This window comes from Lynx canadensis, chromosome D1, assembly GCF_007474595.2.
Source record: "Lynx canadensis isolate LIC74 chromosome D1, mLynCan4.pri.v2, whole genome shotgun sequence".
In the NCBI taxonomy this organism is placed as follows: domain Eukaryota; kingdom Metazoa; phylum Chordata; class Mammalia; order Carnivora; family Felidae; genus Lynx; species Lynx canadensis.
This window is the reverse complement of record NC_044312.2, coordinates 64,938,852-64,954,816: the sequence shown is the minus strand read 5'-3', so window position 1 is coordinate 64,954,816 and position 15,965 is coordinate 64,938,852. Positions and strand designations below refer to the sequence as shown.

The window sequence follows — 15,965 nt, the reverse complement described above, 5'->3', positions numbered from 1 at the left end:
TTTTTAAATAATGTAATGAACGGGACTTATTATCCAAACCAAGAACTAGAACATTCATTGATTTTTTAAAATGATGAACAGAACCTACAACCCAAACCAAGGATTAGAACATTATCAACAGTAGTATTATGAATTAATATATTAGAATATGAATTTATTAAAATAGAATTATATACAATAGAATTTATTACTATGAAAATTAGAACATTATAATAGGTAATATTATCATGAGTATTAGCATATTATCATTCAGTGGTATGCTAGTAAATGTTTAACAACCAGCTCCCTTAAAAAAAGTGACCCTAGTTTTGTTATCAATTTCCATAGTATAGATATTCCTATCATGGTTGATTTCAAGCTACTGGCTCTCAAAATTCCTGAAAATTTGCCAACTGGCTTTCAAGAGCTGGTATGGGTTGGATCCAGCACTGCTGCTTTACATATACCTATTGCTCATGCCCAAGATCTCATTGCCTTCCCGCCCCACCCTGATAAGTGACTATTCACCTGAATTTGTGTGTAACATCATTTGCTTAAAAATTATGGTTTATTTATGGTGCAGCCACTCTGGAAAGCAGTGTGGAGGTTCCTCAGAAAATTGAAAATAGACCTACCCTATGACCCAGCAATAGCACTGCTAGGAATTTACCGAAGGGATACAGGAGTACTGATGCATTGGGGCACTTGTACCCCAATGTTTATAGCAGCACTCTCAACAATAGCCAAGTTATGGAAAGAGCCTAAATGTCCACCAACTGATGAATGGATAAAGAAATTGTGGTTTATATACACAATGGAGTACTACATGGCAATGAGAAAGAACGAAATATGGCCCTTTGTAGCAACGTGGATAGAACTGGAGAGTGTGATGCTAAGTGAAATAAGCCATACAGAGAAAGACAGATACCATATGTTTTCACTCTTATGTGGATCCTGAGAAACTTAACAGAAACCCATGGAGGAGGGGAAGGAAAAAAAAAAAAAAGAGAGAGTGGGAGAGAGCCAAAGCATAAGAGACTCTTAAAAACTGAGAACAGGGGCGCCTGGGTGGCGCAGTCGGTTAAGCGTCTGACTTCAGCCAGGTCACGATCTCGCGGTCCGTGAGTTCGAGCCCCGCGTCGGGCTCTGGGCTGATGGCTCAGAGCCTGGAGCCTGTTTCCGATTCTGTGTCTCCCTCTCTCTCGCCCCTCCCCCGGTTCCATGCTCTTCCCTCTCTCTCTGCCCCTCCCCCGTTCATGCTCTGTCTCTCTCTGTCCCAAAAATAAATAAAACGTTGAAAAAACAAACAAACAAACAAAAAAAAACAACTGAGAACAAACTGAGGGTTGATGGGGGGTGGGAGGGAGGGGAGGGGAGGGTGGGTGATGGGTATTGAGGAGGGCACCTTTTGGGATGAGCACTGGGTGTTGTATGGAAACCAATTTGACAATAAATTTCATATATTGAAAAAAAAATAAAAAATGTATACTGAGTATCCTAAAAAAAAAATTATGGTTTATTTCAAATATATATGGGTTGACTAAGTAATATACTCTTTAATTCTTCTAGTTTTTGAATTCCATAAATATAGCTATACCAGATTTCCCTTGATAAGTGTATTCTTATATATCTTTTTTCCATTCTTTTGATTTCAAGAATTCCATATCTTTATGTTTTAGGAGGATCTCTTGTAAATAGCATATACCTAAATATTTAAAAAATCCAACCGCCCACATTTGAATTCTTTGGATTCCCATACCTAGTCTATTATTTGGGTTAATTTCTAACATTTTATTATATTTTTAATTTTTTGATGTTTATTTTTGAGAGAGAGACAGACATACAGAGCACAAGCGGAGGAGGTCATAGACAAAGGGAGACACAGAATCTGAAGTAGGCTCCAGGCTCTGAACTGTCCTCATAGAGCCTGACATGGGGCTTCAACAGGCGCTTAACTGACTGAACCACGCAGGCTCCCCTCTAACGTTTTATTGTTTATTTTTGTTACACTTTCCATTTTCTTTTTTTAACTTCTATTTGGCCTTATAATGTGGTTATTTGTCTGATTGTGTTTTCTTAAGGTTCTTCTGCTAGTTAAGAAACACATTCTAATTTTAGCATTTTAATTATTATTTTTGATTTTGCCATGCATTTTCTTTTCTTATTTGTTAATTACTTATCAAGGGAAGTGATTCCTTAGTGTACAATATTCATATTTCATAGTTAAGGATTACAGGTCAGTGACAAACTTCTATGGAACTCAATCCAAATAAAACCTTTATATTCCAATATCATTTTGCACTCTGAAAGACACCTGCCTTCTTCATCTCAAAATCTTTCATGGAATCAAAATTTCTGTAGAAATCCATATATGCTTCTTTTTGTGGTTCAGGCACAACAAACTTAAAAAAGAGTGGAACCCCAAAGGGATACAATGAATGCTCTAACAGTATGGAATTGCAGAGGCTTGGCCAGAAGGGTATACATCTGAAGTTTTGTCAAAGCACTGGAAGCCATTATAGTTATTCTCCTCAACATCAACTCCCTGACTGACGGAGTGGTGGTGTTCCAGCAGCACACAGGTGCCAAAGTTACCATGCATTTTAACTCATTTGTTTTGAGTTTAAATAGCTGTACCAATGATATGAGGACTTTGAAATGTTCTAGCTCTGATATTTCCCATTCTGATTTGTGCATGTACTTTGCCAGCCTGCCTGTTTTTCTGACCGCCATCTTGCTAGCAGTTGCCAAGTCACTGGGGACAATGCAGTTCTCCTTCTCCTCCAAGGCCATGTGGGAGTACTGTTGAACAAAGGCAGCCTCTCATAGCAGAGATGGATACTTCCAAATGGCTATATGGAGTCGATCTCAAGAGGACATTTAAACTTACCAACCCCATATGCTAACTTTGTTAGAACTGACCAAAATATAAAAGAGAATATGGTGACCACCATAGGGGCCAGAAGGCACCTTTTCAAGGGGCCTTTGCATGGAAGGGATGGTCTGGAGTTGGAGCCCCTACCTCTATTAGGCAGGCCTGGAAGCAAGGGGGTAATGATGTATACTGAACTTTGCCTTGGCATTTGCCTCCGTGGGTGAGGAAAGATTATAATGCAGGCACGGAATTCTGGTAGCTCGACTCAGAGACTTCAATCCCTCCACACATATTTCTAGTTACTCTTGTTTCTTGAGAGTTTGCTGTTAAGAAAAACCCTCTTTACAGAATAAGTGTATAAATGTGTGTGTGTGTGTGTGTGTGTGTGTGAGAGACAGAGAGAGACAGAGAGAGAGAGAGAGAGAGAGAGCTTTCTGTTTCATCCGCTTATTTCTCTCTTCTGTCTTTTGTATCTCTTTTCTGACTGTTTCCACCCTTGGCCTCTGTCTCTTTGTCTCCACCCCTTCCCTTTCAGATTCCATTGCTGCAGTTTCAGTTCTGCCCACAGCCAAGCCAGGGTTGCCTCATTTCATGTCCTGTCTCCACCCTTCAATTAAAACCAGTCTTTTTACATCTCATTTCTATTCCTTCCAGTGTGACTTTCAATCCCTGACCCATCATCTCCATACTTGGATCCTTCTAGGGAAGGCCAGTCTGAGAGTCTTCTCAGTTAGTGGACTCAGTTTTTTGTGTCATGCTATGTATGTGGCTATGTCTCATTACATTTTCCCATTTTATCTCTTGGGCTTGATTCTTTGCTGTCTTGCTTTGGTCTCTAGCCTCAGCTTGGTTAAGTCTCTGGGAGAGACCAATTCCCATTCCTTCCTGTTCTCCTGGATTCTGGCAGAACTCACTGAGCACTGGGCACGAGAGGCCTTGGGGAGATAGGGGGAAAGGTGCACAAAAGAGGCTCCAAGCTGCTCCGTTATGGCTTCTCCCCTCTTCACCAGCAGCCCTCCCACCCTTAGGAGATGCTCTTACTCATCATTCAAAGAGAATCCAGGGACCACCAGACATGAGTACCCTCACCTGACCACAAAACTCACAGACCCGCTTTGCTCTGCCAAATGACCCTGTCACTTTCCTCAGGCATGGATGGAAGATGTTCCCTCCATTCTCCTGTCAAAGGCCAATCTTTTGCTTTTGCTTTGAATCCTGCCTCAATCCACAGCTCAATTCTCTCCTCTGGTACTTCTCTCTCTTGCCTGTATTTCTAACCTGATTCCTGTGTCAGATGATTTTTTATCAGCATCTAAATCCTTCCATACTCTCTCACATTAAAACAAACAAGACCTTCTTTTGGCCCCACATCCCCCACATCTTCTCAGGACCTCTCAATTCCTTTTGTTGTCAAGCTTCCTGAAAGATATGTCTATATACATTAGTTAATGTACTTTCTTTTGTACTGAGGTTTAGTTGACATACATCATTATATTTATTTCAGATATACAACATTATGATTCAATATATGTTTATATTGTGAACTGATCATCACAACAAATCTAGCTAACATCCATCATCATACATAGTTCCAGATTTTTTTGTGTGATGAGAACTTTCAAGATTTACTCTTACTAACTTCCAAATATGCAATACAGTATTACTATCTCTACTTCTACCTCCTGTTCTTACTTTGCTAATTTTTATTTTATAACATATATGCTCATAGTTTAAAAGATCAATTAACATCAAAAAGCTTATGCTCCAAATCCAGTACTTTCCTGGTCCACTTCTCCAACCCCCTCCCTACTCCACTACCTCCATTCTCTCTTTCCTGAGGCAACTGCTTTTATATTTAAATTGTTTCCTCTTGCATCTCTGCACTTTTATTTTTTTATTTTACTATATTTACATTTATTTATTTTTGAGAGACGTAGAGAGACAGAGCACAAGTAGGGGAGGGGCAGAGAGAGAAGGAGACACAGAATCCGAAGCAGGCTCCAGGCTCTGAGCTGTCAGCACAGAGCCTGATGTGGTGCTCGAACCCACAAACTGTGAGAACATGACCTGAGCTGAAGTCAGATGCTTAACCAACTGAGCTACCCAGGTGCCTCTCATCTCTGCACTTTTAAATAATTAAATGTCTACTGCTACCTTTTGTCTCATCAATTTTATGCACTATCTCTTGACTTCCTATGCCATAATATCCACCACTGTCCTTTCAATATGGTTATATTATACATTTTAGTTAGATCAATATTCAGCGGTTCCATTATTATTTCTATGCAAACATTATTTACAATGGAGTGTTGTAGTTTATTATTATGTAAAATTCTTTCTTATTTTTTGTTTTTCCTAGAGCTAGAATTTCTATATTCTAGTTATTTGTTTAGTTTTCTTGGTATTGAATGTTAGTTTCTCCATACCTTCTAGTAGCCTCTCAGTAGGATCTTCCAGAGGGCCTAGAAGCATCTGTTATTCTGTCAATTCTTTTTTCCCCCTGGAGATGATCTGAGAGCCCTATTCTCCTCGGTCAGGGCTTCTGTCCTGTCCCCACTCTAGGCTCTCTGACCAGGTGCCCTGGGCAGAGTGGGAAGGGTGCTTTGTTTTCCTCCTTGTTTGGATTCCTGTTTCATGGAGCTCCTGTCTTTCTCCCTTTTCACTTTGGTGGAGCACATCCTCCAGTGGTTTAAACAATGTGAAGAAATGGTGCAATGCATGGCTGAGGACATGGTGGTGACAGTGCCTCAATTCCTTTGCCTCGCGAGTCAGACTGCCCCAGCCTGGCCCTGTGTCAAGTTGTAGGAGAGTGCTGGGGTTTCAGAGAGGGAGAGGAAAGGGCTGCTGGACTCTTTTTTTTTTTCTTGGTGACAGAATAGGTCATCCCTTTGGCCATTCCCTTGTTTTTCAATTTACTATGTGCAGGAAGGAAGTCAAGTTTTCTTCTGATGAGCAGCGCTTATCTACTGAATGTTAGATGGAATGTGTGGGTGTTTCTGCTGCTCTGAGGCCCCGGGGTGCTTCATCTCTCCCAGCCCCAGATGGGCCAGGGCCTATTAGGTATGAAAGGGGAGGTGATGGGATTGTCCCACCCACCCTTTTAATCCCAGCACCACCAAGAAGAAGTGAACTAGTGGGTTTGGGCTAAGTGGACCCAGGCTTGGCTGGGGTCTGACTAGAAAAGAAGATCTGTTTCCCTCAGTGCCCAGGACCTGGCTTGTTGGGCTCCCGCTTAAGGGAGGTGAGTCATCCCTAACTCACCTCCAGCTCTTTGAGTCCAAATGGCCTGAAGCCTAGATAGCCCATCTCCTTGGCACCCTCTAGTGCTATCTTTTCTTGCTGTCTCCTGAATTAGCTCTGCCAACATCAGAGATTTTCAGGGGAGCCTGAGAGTTTATTGTAAATCACTCCTGTGTCAATAGGCTTGCTTTTCCAAACTACCCCAAGACTTGCACCCAAAGTCCCTTGTATCCTAACATACTCTGAAAATTTTTTTCTCACTTTTTGGTGCATAGTTAAAATGCTGGCATTTGAATCTCAGTGGCTTTCCCCATTCCCAAATACCTTTTTCTAGCTCTCAGACATTTTGCTACTGAGATGGATTTCCCATTGGTTATAGATCAGAGGGGTAGTTCTGGACTCTGAAGTCTTCTGCTAATTGTTGCTTCTCTTCTTCTGAAGACTGTCACCCTGTCAACATATTAGCTCTATATTTTAAACACAATTCAAGATCCTGTTCTCTCTAGTGGGGGATAGCAGTTAGTCTAACGACATGGTTTCTGCATCTGTCTTCTATGGTTTTTCTTTTCACATCTTTCTGTTCCTATTTACCCAGGTCATAGACAATGATTTAAATCCTGCCTCTTTGCCCACTGGTCCGGCTCTGGGAAATTCTGGAAAACCACTTTTCTCTCAAATTTCTTATCTGGAGTAACCCCTAAGATAGTTTCTGTGATGATCAAGAGAGATAATACTTAGAAATCATAGGGAAAAATAACCCAGTGAAGAAATGGGCAAAAGACATGAATAGACACTTTCCCAAAGAAGACACCCAGATGGCCAACAGACACATGAAAAGATGCTCAACATCACTCATCATCAGGGAAATATAAATCAAAACCACATTGGGATACCACCTCACATGGGTCAGAGTGGCTAACATTAACAACTCAGAAAACAAAAGATGTTGGTGAGGATGTGGAGAAATAGGATCCCTCTTGCACTGTTGGTGGGAATGCAAACTGGTACAGCCACTCTGGAAAATAGTGTGGAGGTTTCTCAAAAAATTAAAAATAGAACTACCTTATGACCCAGCAATAGTGATACTAGGAATTTATCCAAAGGATACGGGAGTGCTGATTCATAGGGGCACATGTACCCCAATGTTTATGGCAGCACTTTCAACAATAGCCAAATTATAGAAAGAGCCCAAGTGTCCATCAACTGATGAATAGATAAAGAAGATGTGGTTTATATATACAATGGAATACTACTTGGCAATGAGGAAGAATGAAATCTTGCCATTTGCAACAATGTGGATGGAACTGAAGGGTATTATGCTAAGTGAAATAAATAAAAGAAAACCAGATATCATATGTTTTCACTCATATGTGGAACTTGAGCAACTTAACGGAGGACCATGGGAGAAGGGAAGGGGAAAAATAGTTTCAAACAAAGAGGGAGGCAAACCATAAGAGACTCTTGAATATGGATAACAAACTGAGGGTTGGTGGGGGGGTGGGGGAGGGGGAAATGGATGATGGGCATTGAGGAGGGCACTTGTTGGGATGAGCACTGGGTGTTGTATGTAAGCAATGTATCATGGGAATCTACCCCCAAGACCAAGGGCACACTGTATACACTATATGTTAGCTAACTTGACAATAAATTTTAAAAAAAGAAAAGAAATCATGGGGCACAAAGTGAGCCCTCAAAGTGACTGTTCTTTTATTATTTGAACTTGTCTCCTTATCTGAATTAGAAAACTTCCAGCTTTGAAATCCTGTGTGTGCTTGAGTCCATGAGGCTGATTGCGAAGCCAATGGGTTGATGATATAGAGTTTCTACCTTCTTGCCAGGACTCCTCAGCAGTCCTAGCCAGTATGCTTCAACTCTGGATAGGTTCACAAAGTCAGGGAAGGGCTCACTTTGAAAACTTAAAGAAGTATATATTTTTAACCCAACTGTCTTAAGTAGGCATTTAGGGCCTGATAGTGTGTGTGAGAGGGAGAACGGGGGCGGAAGGAGAGATGGAGAGATAGAACCTATACACCCACATCCCTTCCTTCCTATTTGCTGGCACAGACACACGTCAGCTGACAAAGAGGCACAGCCGGGAATGAGTAAGAAAATTCCCTGCTGTCCCACCTACTCGCTTTTCTTGGAATTTTGAACACGTCTCTCTCTCCTCTCTCCTTGGCCTGGGCTCAGCAGCTTGCTAAACACCCAGAAAGGAGAGTGGCTGAGGTGCCTGCAGGCTGCTTTTCCTCAGTGCTCACCTCTCTTCCCCTCTCCCTTGCTTCTCCAGGTCACTGGTCTCAACTCGACCCTTCACCCCAACACCATGGCCCTGGCCCACAGCCCCCGAGAGGCATTGCTCTGGGTTTTGAGTGACCTTGAGGAGAAAAGCTTCAAGCTATTCAAGTTCCACTTACGGGACAGAAGCCTGCTTGAGAGGCAGCCGCAGCTGGCTCGGGGGGAGCTGGAGGACCTGAGCCGGGTGGACCTGGCTTCTTTGCTGATTTCCCTGTATGGAGCACAGGAGGCCGCAAAGGTGGTGCTCAGGATCCTGAAAGTCATGAACCTGTTGGAACTAGTGGACCAGCTCAGCCACATCTGTCTGAATGGTGAGTGCAGGAGGGGATGACAGGAGGTCAGGGTAGCCCCAGGACTATGTATGTAAGCAATGTATCATGGGAATGATACCCCCATGACATTTCCAGAGACTCCCACAGCCTGTGATTTATGCTGTCTCTTACTCTTGCCCTCTGTCCATGCCTAGGAGCACCAGTGCCCAGGGTCCTGGTGGTCTCCAGCCCAAGGCTCTGACAGCCCGAGCCGAAGGTGGGGATTTATTTACAGAAAGATTACTATTATCTTGTGGCCATAATGCCCCCACCTCCTGCCTCCAGTCGTAGTGCCACAGAAAAGAAGAGGAGAGGAGAAGGACTTAGAGATTGGGGAAGATGTTGGTGAAGGGGATTCCACTAAGCAGCAGAAATGGCATCAGGTGGTGGGGGTCTGACCTTGCCTTAGCTGCTGTCCTAGCAGGCAGCTCAGGCTATTTCCCACAGAGGACAGTCTGCTTCTGCGTCCTTCTCTCTCAAGGAACTGATGGATTGATGCCGCCCTAGAGTGCAGGATGGGCATGGAGCCCAGAAGGTCTCCTGTCCCTTCTCATGGGGTGCTGGGGGGGTGGTGCCTGTGCTCCATCCATAGACCCCTTTCACACCTGAGACCTCTTCTGGCACAAAGTCATGGCTTCTGCTCACAAGCTGGTTTATCTTGAGCACCTGGTTTGATTACCAAAAATAGGTTTCTATTACTTCACTATCCTCCAGCTTCCCTTCCCTTTCTCCCCTCTCTGTCCTTATCATTTCAATTTTAAAAAAGTTTTTAATTGTTTTTTTAAAGTTTATTTATTTATTTTGAGAGAGAGAGAGAGAGAGAGAGAGAGAGAGAGAACGAACAAGGGGAGGCAGAGAACCCCAAGCAGGCTCCGCACTGTCAGCACAGAGCCCACACAGGGGCTCAATCCCACAAATCATGAGATCATGACCTGAGCCAAGTCAAGAGTCAGATGCTTAACAAACTGAGCCACCCAGGCGGCCCTGTCTTCACCATTTGAAATGAGGATGTTTCATTGGAACACTCAGTCACATACACAGAGACTTTTACACATATACATATTCTTACAAACACCTACTTGCTGATGCACACTGATATGCCTTCCTCACACAAAAATACACAAGCTTTTGGGGTGCCTGGCTGGCTCAGTCAGTTATGCATCCAACTTCAGCTCAGGTTATGATCTCACAGTTCGTGGGTTCAAGCCCCACATCGGGCTCAGAGCCTGGAGCCTGCTTCAGATTCTGTGTCTCCCTCTCTCTCTGCCCCTACCCTGCTCGTGCTCTGTCTCTCTCTCAAAAATAAGTAAACATTAAAAAAATACATAAGCTTTCATAGGCGTACTCTCATGGGCATGTGTGGATACAGTCACTCATACCCCCAGATACCCACACACACAAAACACACCCTTGCACACTCATATGGGTGTACACATGCACACCAGGCATGTAAATGTGTGCAGGTACACACACATACACATCTGTAGCAGTCACTCTCCTTGTGGCTGGAAGTATAAACTTCAGGAAGATAGAGGTTAGCATACAAAATGAAACTAGAGATCAGGATCTAGAGTGTGAACGGCCCTCTTGGTCCTTCTTTATCTCCATGTCACCCGCTAACACCCCATGTGTCTGGCTCAGATTACAGAGAAATATACCGAGAGCATGTGCGTGGCCTGGAGGAGAGGCAAGAGGGGGGACCCTGCGGCAGCCACAGCCAGCTGCTCCTCGTGGCCAGGCCTAGCCCAGAGAGCCCAGAATCGTCTGCCCTCCCCGTTCTGGAGCAAGAGCTGGACTCTGTGTCGCTGCAGGCTCTGTTTGATCCAGGAGAAAGGCCTTACCAAGCCCTGCCCACAGTGGTACTACAGGGGTCTGCTGGCACTGGAAAGACAACACTGGCCAGAAAAATGGTGCTGGACTGGGCCACTGGCACCCTTTACCAAGGCCGGTTTGATTATGTCTTTTATGTCAGCTGCAGAGAAGTGGTCCTGTTGCAGGAGGGCAGACTGCACCAGCTCCTCTTCTGGTGTTGTGGGGACAACCAGGCACCTGTGGACGAGATGTTGAGGGAGCCAGAGCGGCTGCTGTTCATCCTGGACGGCTTTGATGAGCTGCAGAGGCCCTTTGCAAAGGGCTTGAAGAGGCTGAGTCCGAGCCCCATGGGGGAAATCCTGCACTCTCTAATTAGGAGAGAGGTGCTTTCCACGTCTTCACTTCTTATCACCACCCGGCCCCTGGCTTTGCCGAATCTGAAGCCCTTGCTGAAACAGTCGCATCATATTCACATCCTAGGCTTTTCTGAGGATGAGAGGAGGAGGTATTTCAGCTCCTATTTCACGGATGAGGAGCAAGCCAAAAATGCCTTTGACATTGTACAAGGGAATGATGTTCTCTACAAATCATGTCAGATTCCAGGCATCTGTTGGGTGGTCTGCTCCTGGTTGAAGGGGCAGATGGAGAAGGGCAGGGAGATCTCAGAGACTCCCAGTAATGGCACAGACATCTTCATGGCCTATGTCTCTACCTTCCTGCCGCCCAGTGACAACGAAGGCGGCTCTGAGCTTACCCGGCACAGGGTCCTGAGGGGTCTGTGCTCCTTAGCAGCTGAGGGGATCCAGCACCAGAGGTTCATGTTTGAAGAAGCTGACCTCAGGAAGCACAATTTAGATGGGACCAGGCTTGCTGCTTTCCTGAGCAGCATGGATTACCAAGAGGGATTTGACATCAAGAAGTTCTATACCTTCCGCCACATTAGCTTCCAGGAATTTTTTTATGCCATGTCCTACCTGGTGAAAGAGGACCAGAGTCAGCTGGGAAAAGAGTCCCACAGAAAAGTAAACAGCCTTCTGGATGAAGAGGGGCAGGCAGGGAACGAGGAGATGACCCTCAGTACACGGTTTTTATTGGACATATCGAGAAAAGAGACCTCCTCGAACTTTGAGCTAAAGTTCTCCCTCAAAATTTCTCCCTCGGTACAGCAGGATCTGAAGCATTTTAAAGAAAAAATGGAATCTATAAAATGTAACAGGGCCTGGGATTTGGAATTATCTCTGTATAAGTCTAAAATAAAGAATCTGGTAAAGGGCGTTCAGATGAGCGATGTATCGTTTAAGATGGAACATTCAAATAAAAAGAAATCCCATGGCAAGAACTCATTTTCTGTCAAAACCAGCTTGAGCAATGGATGGAAAGAAAAGCAAAAATGTCCTTGTGACAATAATATAGCAAAGGCTCAAGAGAAGTCTTCTAATGGAAAAGGCAGAGAGGCAGAGGAATGAACGACGTGGAGGGTAGGAGCAGCATTTATCTGGGAAGCAGATAGAACTGAAGGGTTGGGAAGGTGGTGGGGGTAGGGACCGGAGGATAGGGGAAGACAGGGTGTAAAAAGGAGTGGACAGATGAGAGATTACACTAATGGGTACTAGGAGTGGAAAAGCAGAGGAACAAATCGAAAATAACATTGGATAATAGGGGATCAGAAAACTTGGAGCATAAGATGTGGGGAAAGTCCATGTGGAATGAGTTCCCAGGAACAACCACATTTACCATCAATGGCTCAAAATCTGTTATTTAAAATCCCCTCCTCCTAGAGGCTGTTTATAACCTCCTATACCGTAGAGTTTCAGTAACCCCTCTTATGTGTCAATGTCAGTCACCAAACATGTGATTTGACTTTTTGTATAAAATAAACTTCTAAATATAATAAACTATGGGTTGTGCTTATTCTATAAAATGGGATAATGTGAAACATATCATATCAATATTTAAAGGAAATAGTGTACTGTGTCATACTGGAATATCCCTTTGACTTTGTATTTGTGATCAATTACTGCTTAAATAGTAGCTCCCCATCTTTCTAGAAACTTCTAGAGTTTCCATGTTGGAAATAAGCCATATCTTGTTACAGATCTTTGGTCTTGGAAGGTCTACTGTGACTTGACTTAGCTTTGTACTAATACCATGTCACTTGTCCTCATTGGTGCCACTACCTCCCTTTTATTTTTGTAAAGACCAGTCTTTGTAAAGACCAGATTAAGGAGTAACTCATAATCTCTTTTTCTTCTTTGGCTCCCTCTGTATAGAAAAGAAGAAGAATCAAAGGAATTCCAGATGTAGTTCGTGACTCATTTCTTAGATGAGGAAATTAAAGTTCAGTTAGGGGCCCTGTCAATTTCTGGGGTTCCTCAGAGACATCTCTTAGTTCCCATACCTCAGTCAACAGTGTAGAGGCCCCTGAGGACCTTGTGCCTAAGCACTGCAAACCTACCCCCACCCCAGCTGTTGCTGCTGGTGTCAGCACAGCTGAGAATGTCGGTGCTGCTTTGGACCCTCAGTGCCCCACAGAAAGGTTATAGATATCCCTCGTTTTGCTTTTTACACATTTTTATTACTGTCATGACTCCTCACAAATTGATTCCATGTGTACCAATTCCAGTAATCTGCCCAGACGTCTGAATCCAAGGGAACTCAGCCTTGGATGGTCAATTGGGACATCATAACACTAATTCTTATTAATTCTTTTTCACACAGGAAGGTTGGTGGCTCCACATTTGATAATTAGATAGATTGCATATTGAACACCTAGATTCAGAGTACGTGTGACAAACCTTATGCGTGTGCATGTACTTATTTGAAGAGTAATTTGTACTACGTTCCTACAGAGGCTGGTTGGCATCCAGTGAGAAAGGCTGTGTTGTCCCCTACAGAGCTTAGATGTTCACAGAGACCAACTCCCGAACGTCATACAGAATTTGGGCACAATGAAACAGGTGCTTAGCTACACTGCTGGATTTTCATGGGGCCAAGGAGGCCTGCTTCAAAAAACATGGATCTAAAAACCACTGAGGTTTAAACATATTAGGATTCACGTTCAATCCAAACTAGCTTAAGCAAAAATTAAATGACCCACTGTATTTACTTTTTAAATAGTAATGATTTCTAGTTTTAGGCATGTCATGCTCTTTTTAAACAATGAGATCAAGATTTCACTCTCTCTCTTGTCTGTTGCTCTTTTTATAGTCATCCTTTCTTCTTATTTCAGAGAGTGGCTCTTACGTGTCAGAGAAAATGGCCATAAGAGCCATTTCTCTTATGGTCTGCTTAAACCATCCTTACAGTCAATGACCCTAAAGGAACAGAATCGTCTTTACCAACAGGTCTAGCAGAGAAGTTGGAAGAGGTTTCTGACCTGACTCTAGATATGTACCAAGCCTTGAACAATCACTGTGGTCTGGAAGATGCATTTCTCTGACTGGATAGCCCTAAGTCTCATGGTCTAGGCCACACCCCCATGGCTAAGTAAGAAAGGATCAGCACTTCCTGAAATGCAGGAATGGGAGAGTAGCTCCCCAAAGGAAAGGATTCTGAACAGACAGAACAATATGTCACACAGACTTTACACAAATACAAGTGTGTCTGATGGTCTGGGATTCCCAGAGGGGGCTGTGTAAGAGGGAGATGCAATGAAATCCCTGTGCATAGAAGTCTGGAAGAAAGGGTCCACTGGGCTTCAGGACTTGATGGTCAAAGGGAGGAGTGATTCCAGGTACAGAGAGGGGCTGGCCTTACCTGGTGCTTACTTAGCCTCCCTCTGGGGAGTGGGAGGTGCCAACCATGGGAAAGAGAAGGCTGTGGTCAAAGGGAAGAGCTCTGTCCCTAGGGAACAGCCATGGGGACCCCCTCTGAAGGGGTGGGGTTCAAGAGTGGCAGGAGGAGGAAGGTAGTGAGACAAAATACAAGATGCCCAGTTACATTTGAATTTCAGATAAACTATATATATGTATTTTTTGCGTGGGACACACTTATACTAAAAGTTTACTTGTTTATCTGAAATTCAAACTTAACTGAGCATTATATATTTTTATTTGCTCAATCTGGCAACCCTTAGTGGAGGAGGGTGGTGGGGGAGCAGGCAGCAGCCATAAGCCACATGAAGTAATATATCAGCTGCTATAGCTCCAAATAGTCTTGAAAATTTTACCATATTTCTCCCCATCTCTGGGATTCTTAAAATGAAACCCACATTTTTTTTGTAGAACCCACAAACTGGTGGGGTTCCTATAGCAAGTTAAAAATGTGAATATTCTTGGGAATATTTGGAGAACATTTGCCAGGGAAAGACTGAATTTATTTTAGCAAATATGTGGCAATTTTGAGATTGGATCAATGTGCAAATCCATTTTTGTCACTGTTGTCATTGACTATGCCTTCTTAGACAAGTTAGAATTTCCTTTTCCCTTTTTGGAACATTGGCAGAAATGCAACTCCCTCCACACACACACACACACACACACAGACACACAAAACAAACAAACCAAAATAATCTACCCCGCAAACAACCCCCCCAAACACCACACAAAACAACAAATCAAAACAACAAAACAAAGCAAAACACACTTCTGAGTTCATAACAGACTCAGAAAGATGATAATCTTTATGTTTCACACTGCCCATTCCCCACTTTTAGCCCCCAATGGATTTTTTTTTCCAATTTAGTTAACATACGGTGTAATCACCCAGTGATTGATCACTTACATATCACACCCTGGGCACTTACATATGACACTTACATATGACATGTAAGTGCCCTCCTTAATGCCTGTCACCCATTTAACCTCCCCTCCCATCAACCCTCAGTTTGTTCTCTGTATTTTTTTTAAATTTATTTTAGAGAGAGCATGTGCAAGTGGTGGGGGCAGAGAGAGAGGGAGAGAGAATCCCAAGCAGGTTCCACACTCGGTGTGGAGACTGATGCAGGGCTCCATCCCACACCCTGAGATCATGACCTGAGCAGATGCTCAACTGACTGAGCCACCCATGTGCCCCAGTAAAGGTGGTTAAAGATAAATTTATTTTAAATTTAATTTTATTGTTTCCCTCTTCTGATTTGCTTGTATTCAATGTTGATTTTTTTAAAATATAATTTATTGTCAAGTTAGTTAACATATAGTGTATACAGGGTGCTCTTGGCTTCAGGAGTAGATTCCCATGATTCATTGTTTAAATTTAACACCAGTGCTCATCCCAACAAGTGCTCTCCTTAATGCCCATCACCCATTTTTCCCTCTCCCTCATGCCCCCATCAACCCTCAGTTTGTTCTCCATATTCAAGAGTCTTATGGTTTGCTTCCCTCTGTTTCAAACTATTTTTCCCCTTCCCTCCCCCCATGGTCTTCTGTTAAGTTTCTCAAGTTCCATATGAGTGAAAACATATGATACCTGTATTGCTCTGGCTGACTTATTTCACTTAGCATAGTACTCTTCAG

General features: G+C 43.4%; 1 protein-coding gene across 1 annotated transcript; it reads left to right on the top strand.

Annotated features, from left to right (window-relative positions):
- Window positions 1-8,417: 8,417 nt before the first annotated feature.
- Window positions 8,418-11,978, top strand: NLRP10 (NLR family pyrin domain containing 10). Its single transcript, XM_030331834.1, has 2 exons — window positions 8,418-8,700; window positions 10,342-11,978. Exons 1-2 carry the CDS (start codon window positions 8,418-8,420, stop codon window positions 11,976-11,978), a joined length of 1,920 nt encoding a protein of 639 aa, XP_030187694.1.
- The last annotated feature ends 3,987 nt before the right edge of the window (window positions 11,979-15,965 follow it).

What these genes read in the sequence shown, in the direction of transcription:
- NLRP10 (XM_030331834.1), top strand. Translation starts at nt 8,418, where the DNA reads ATGGCCCTGGCCCACAGCCCCCGAGAGGCATTGCTCTGGGTTTTGAGT. An exon ending in CAGCCACATCTGTCTGAATG is followed by an intron (nt 8,701 to 10,341) that starts GTGAGTGCAGGA and finishes TGTCTGGCTCAG; the next exon opens with ATTACAGAGAAATATACCGA.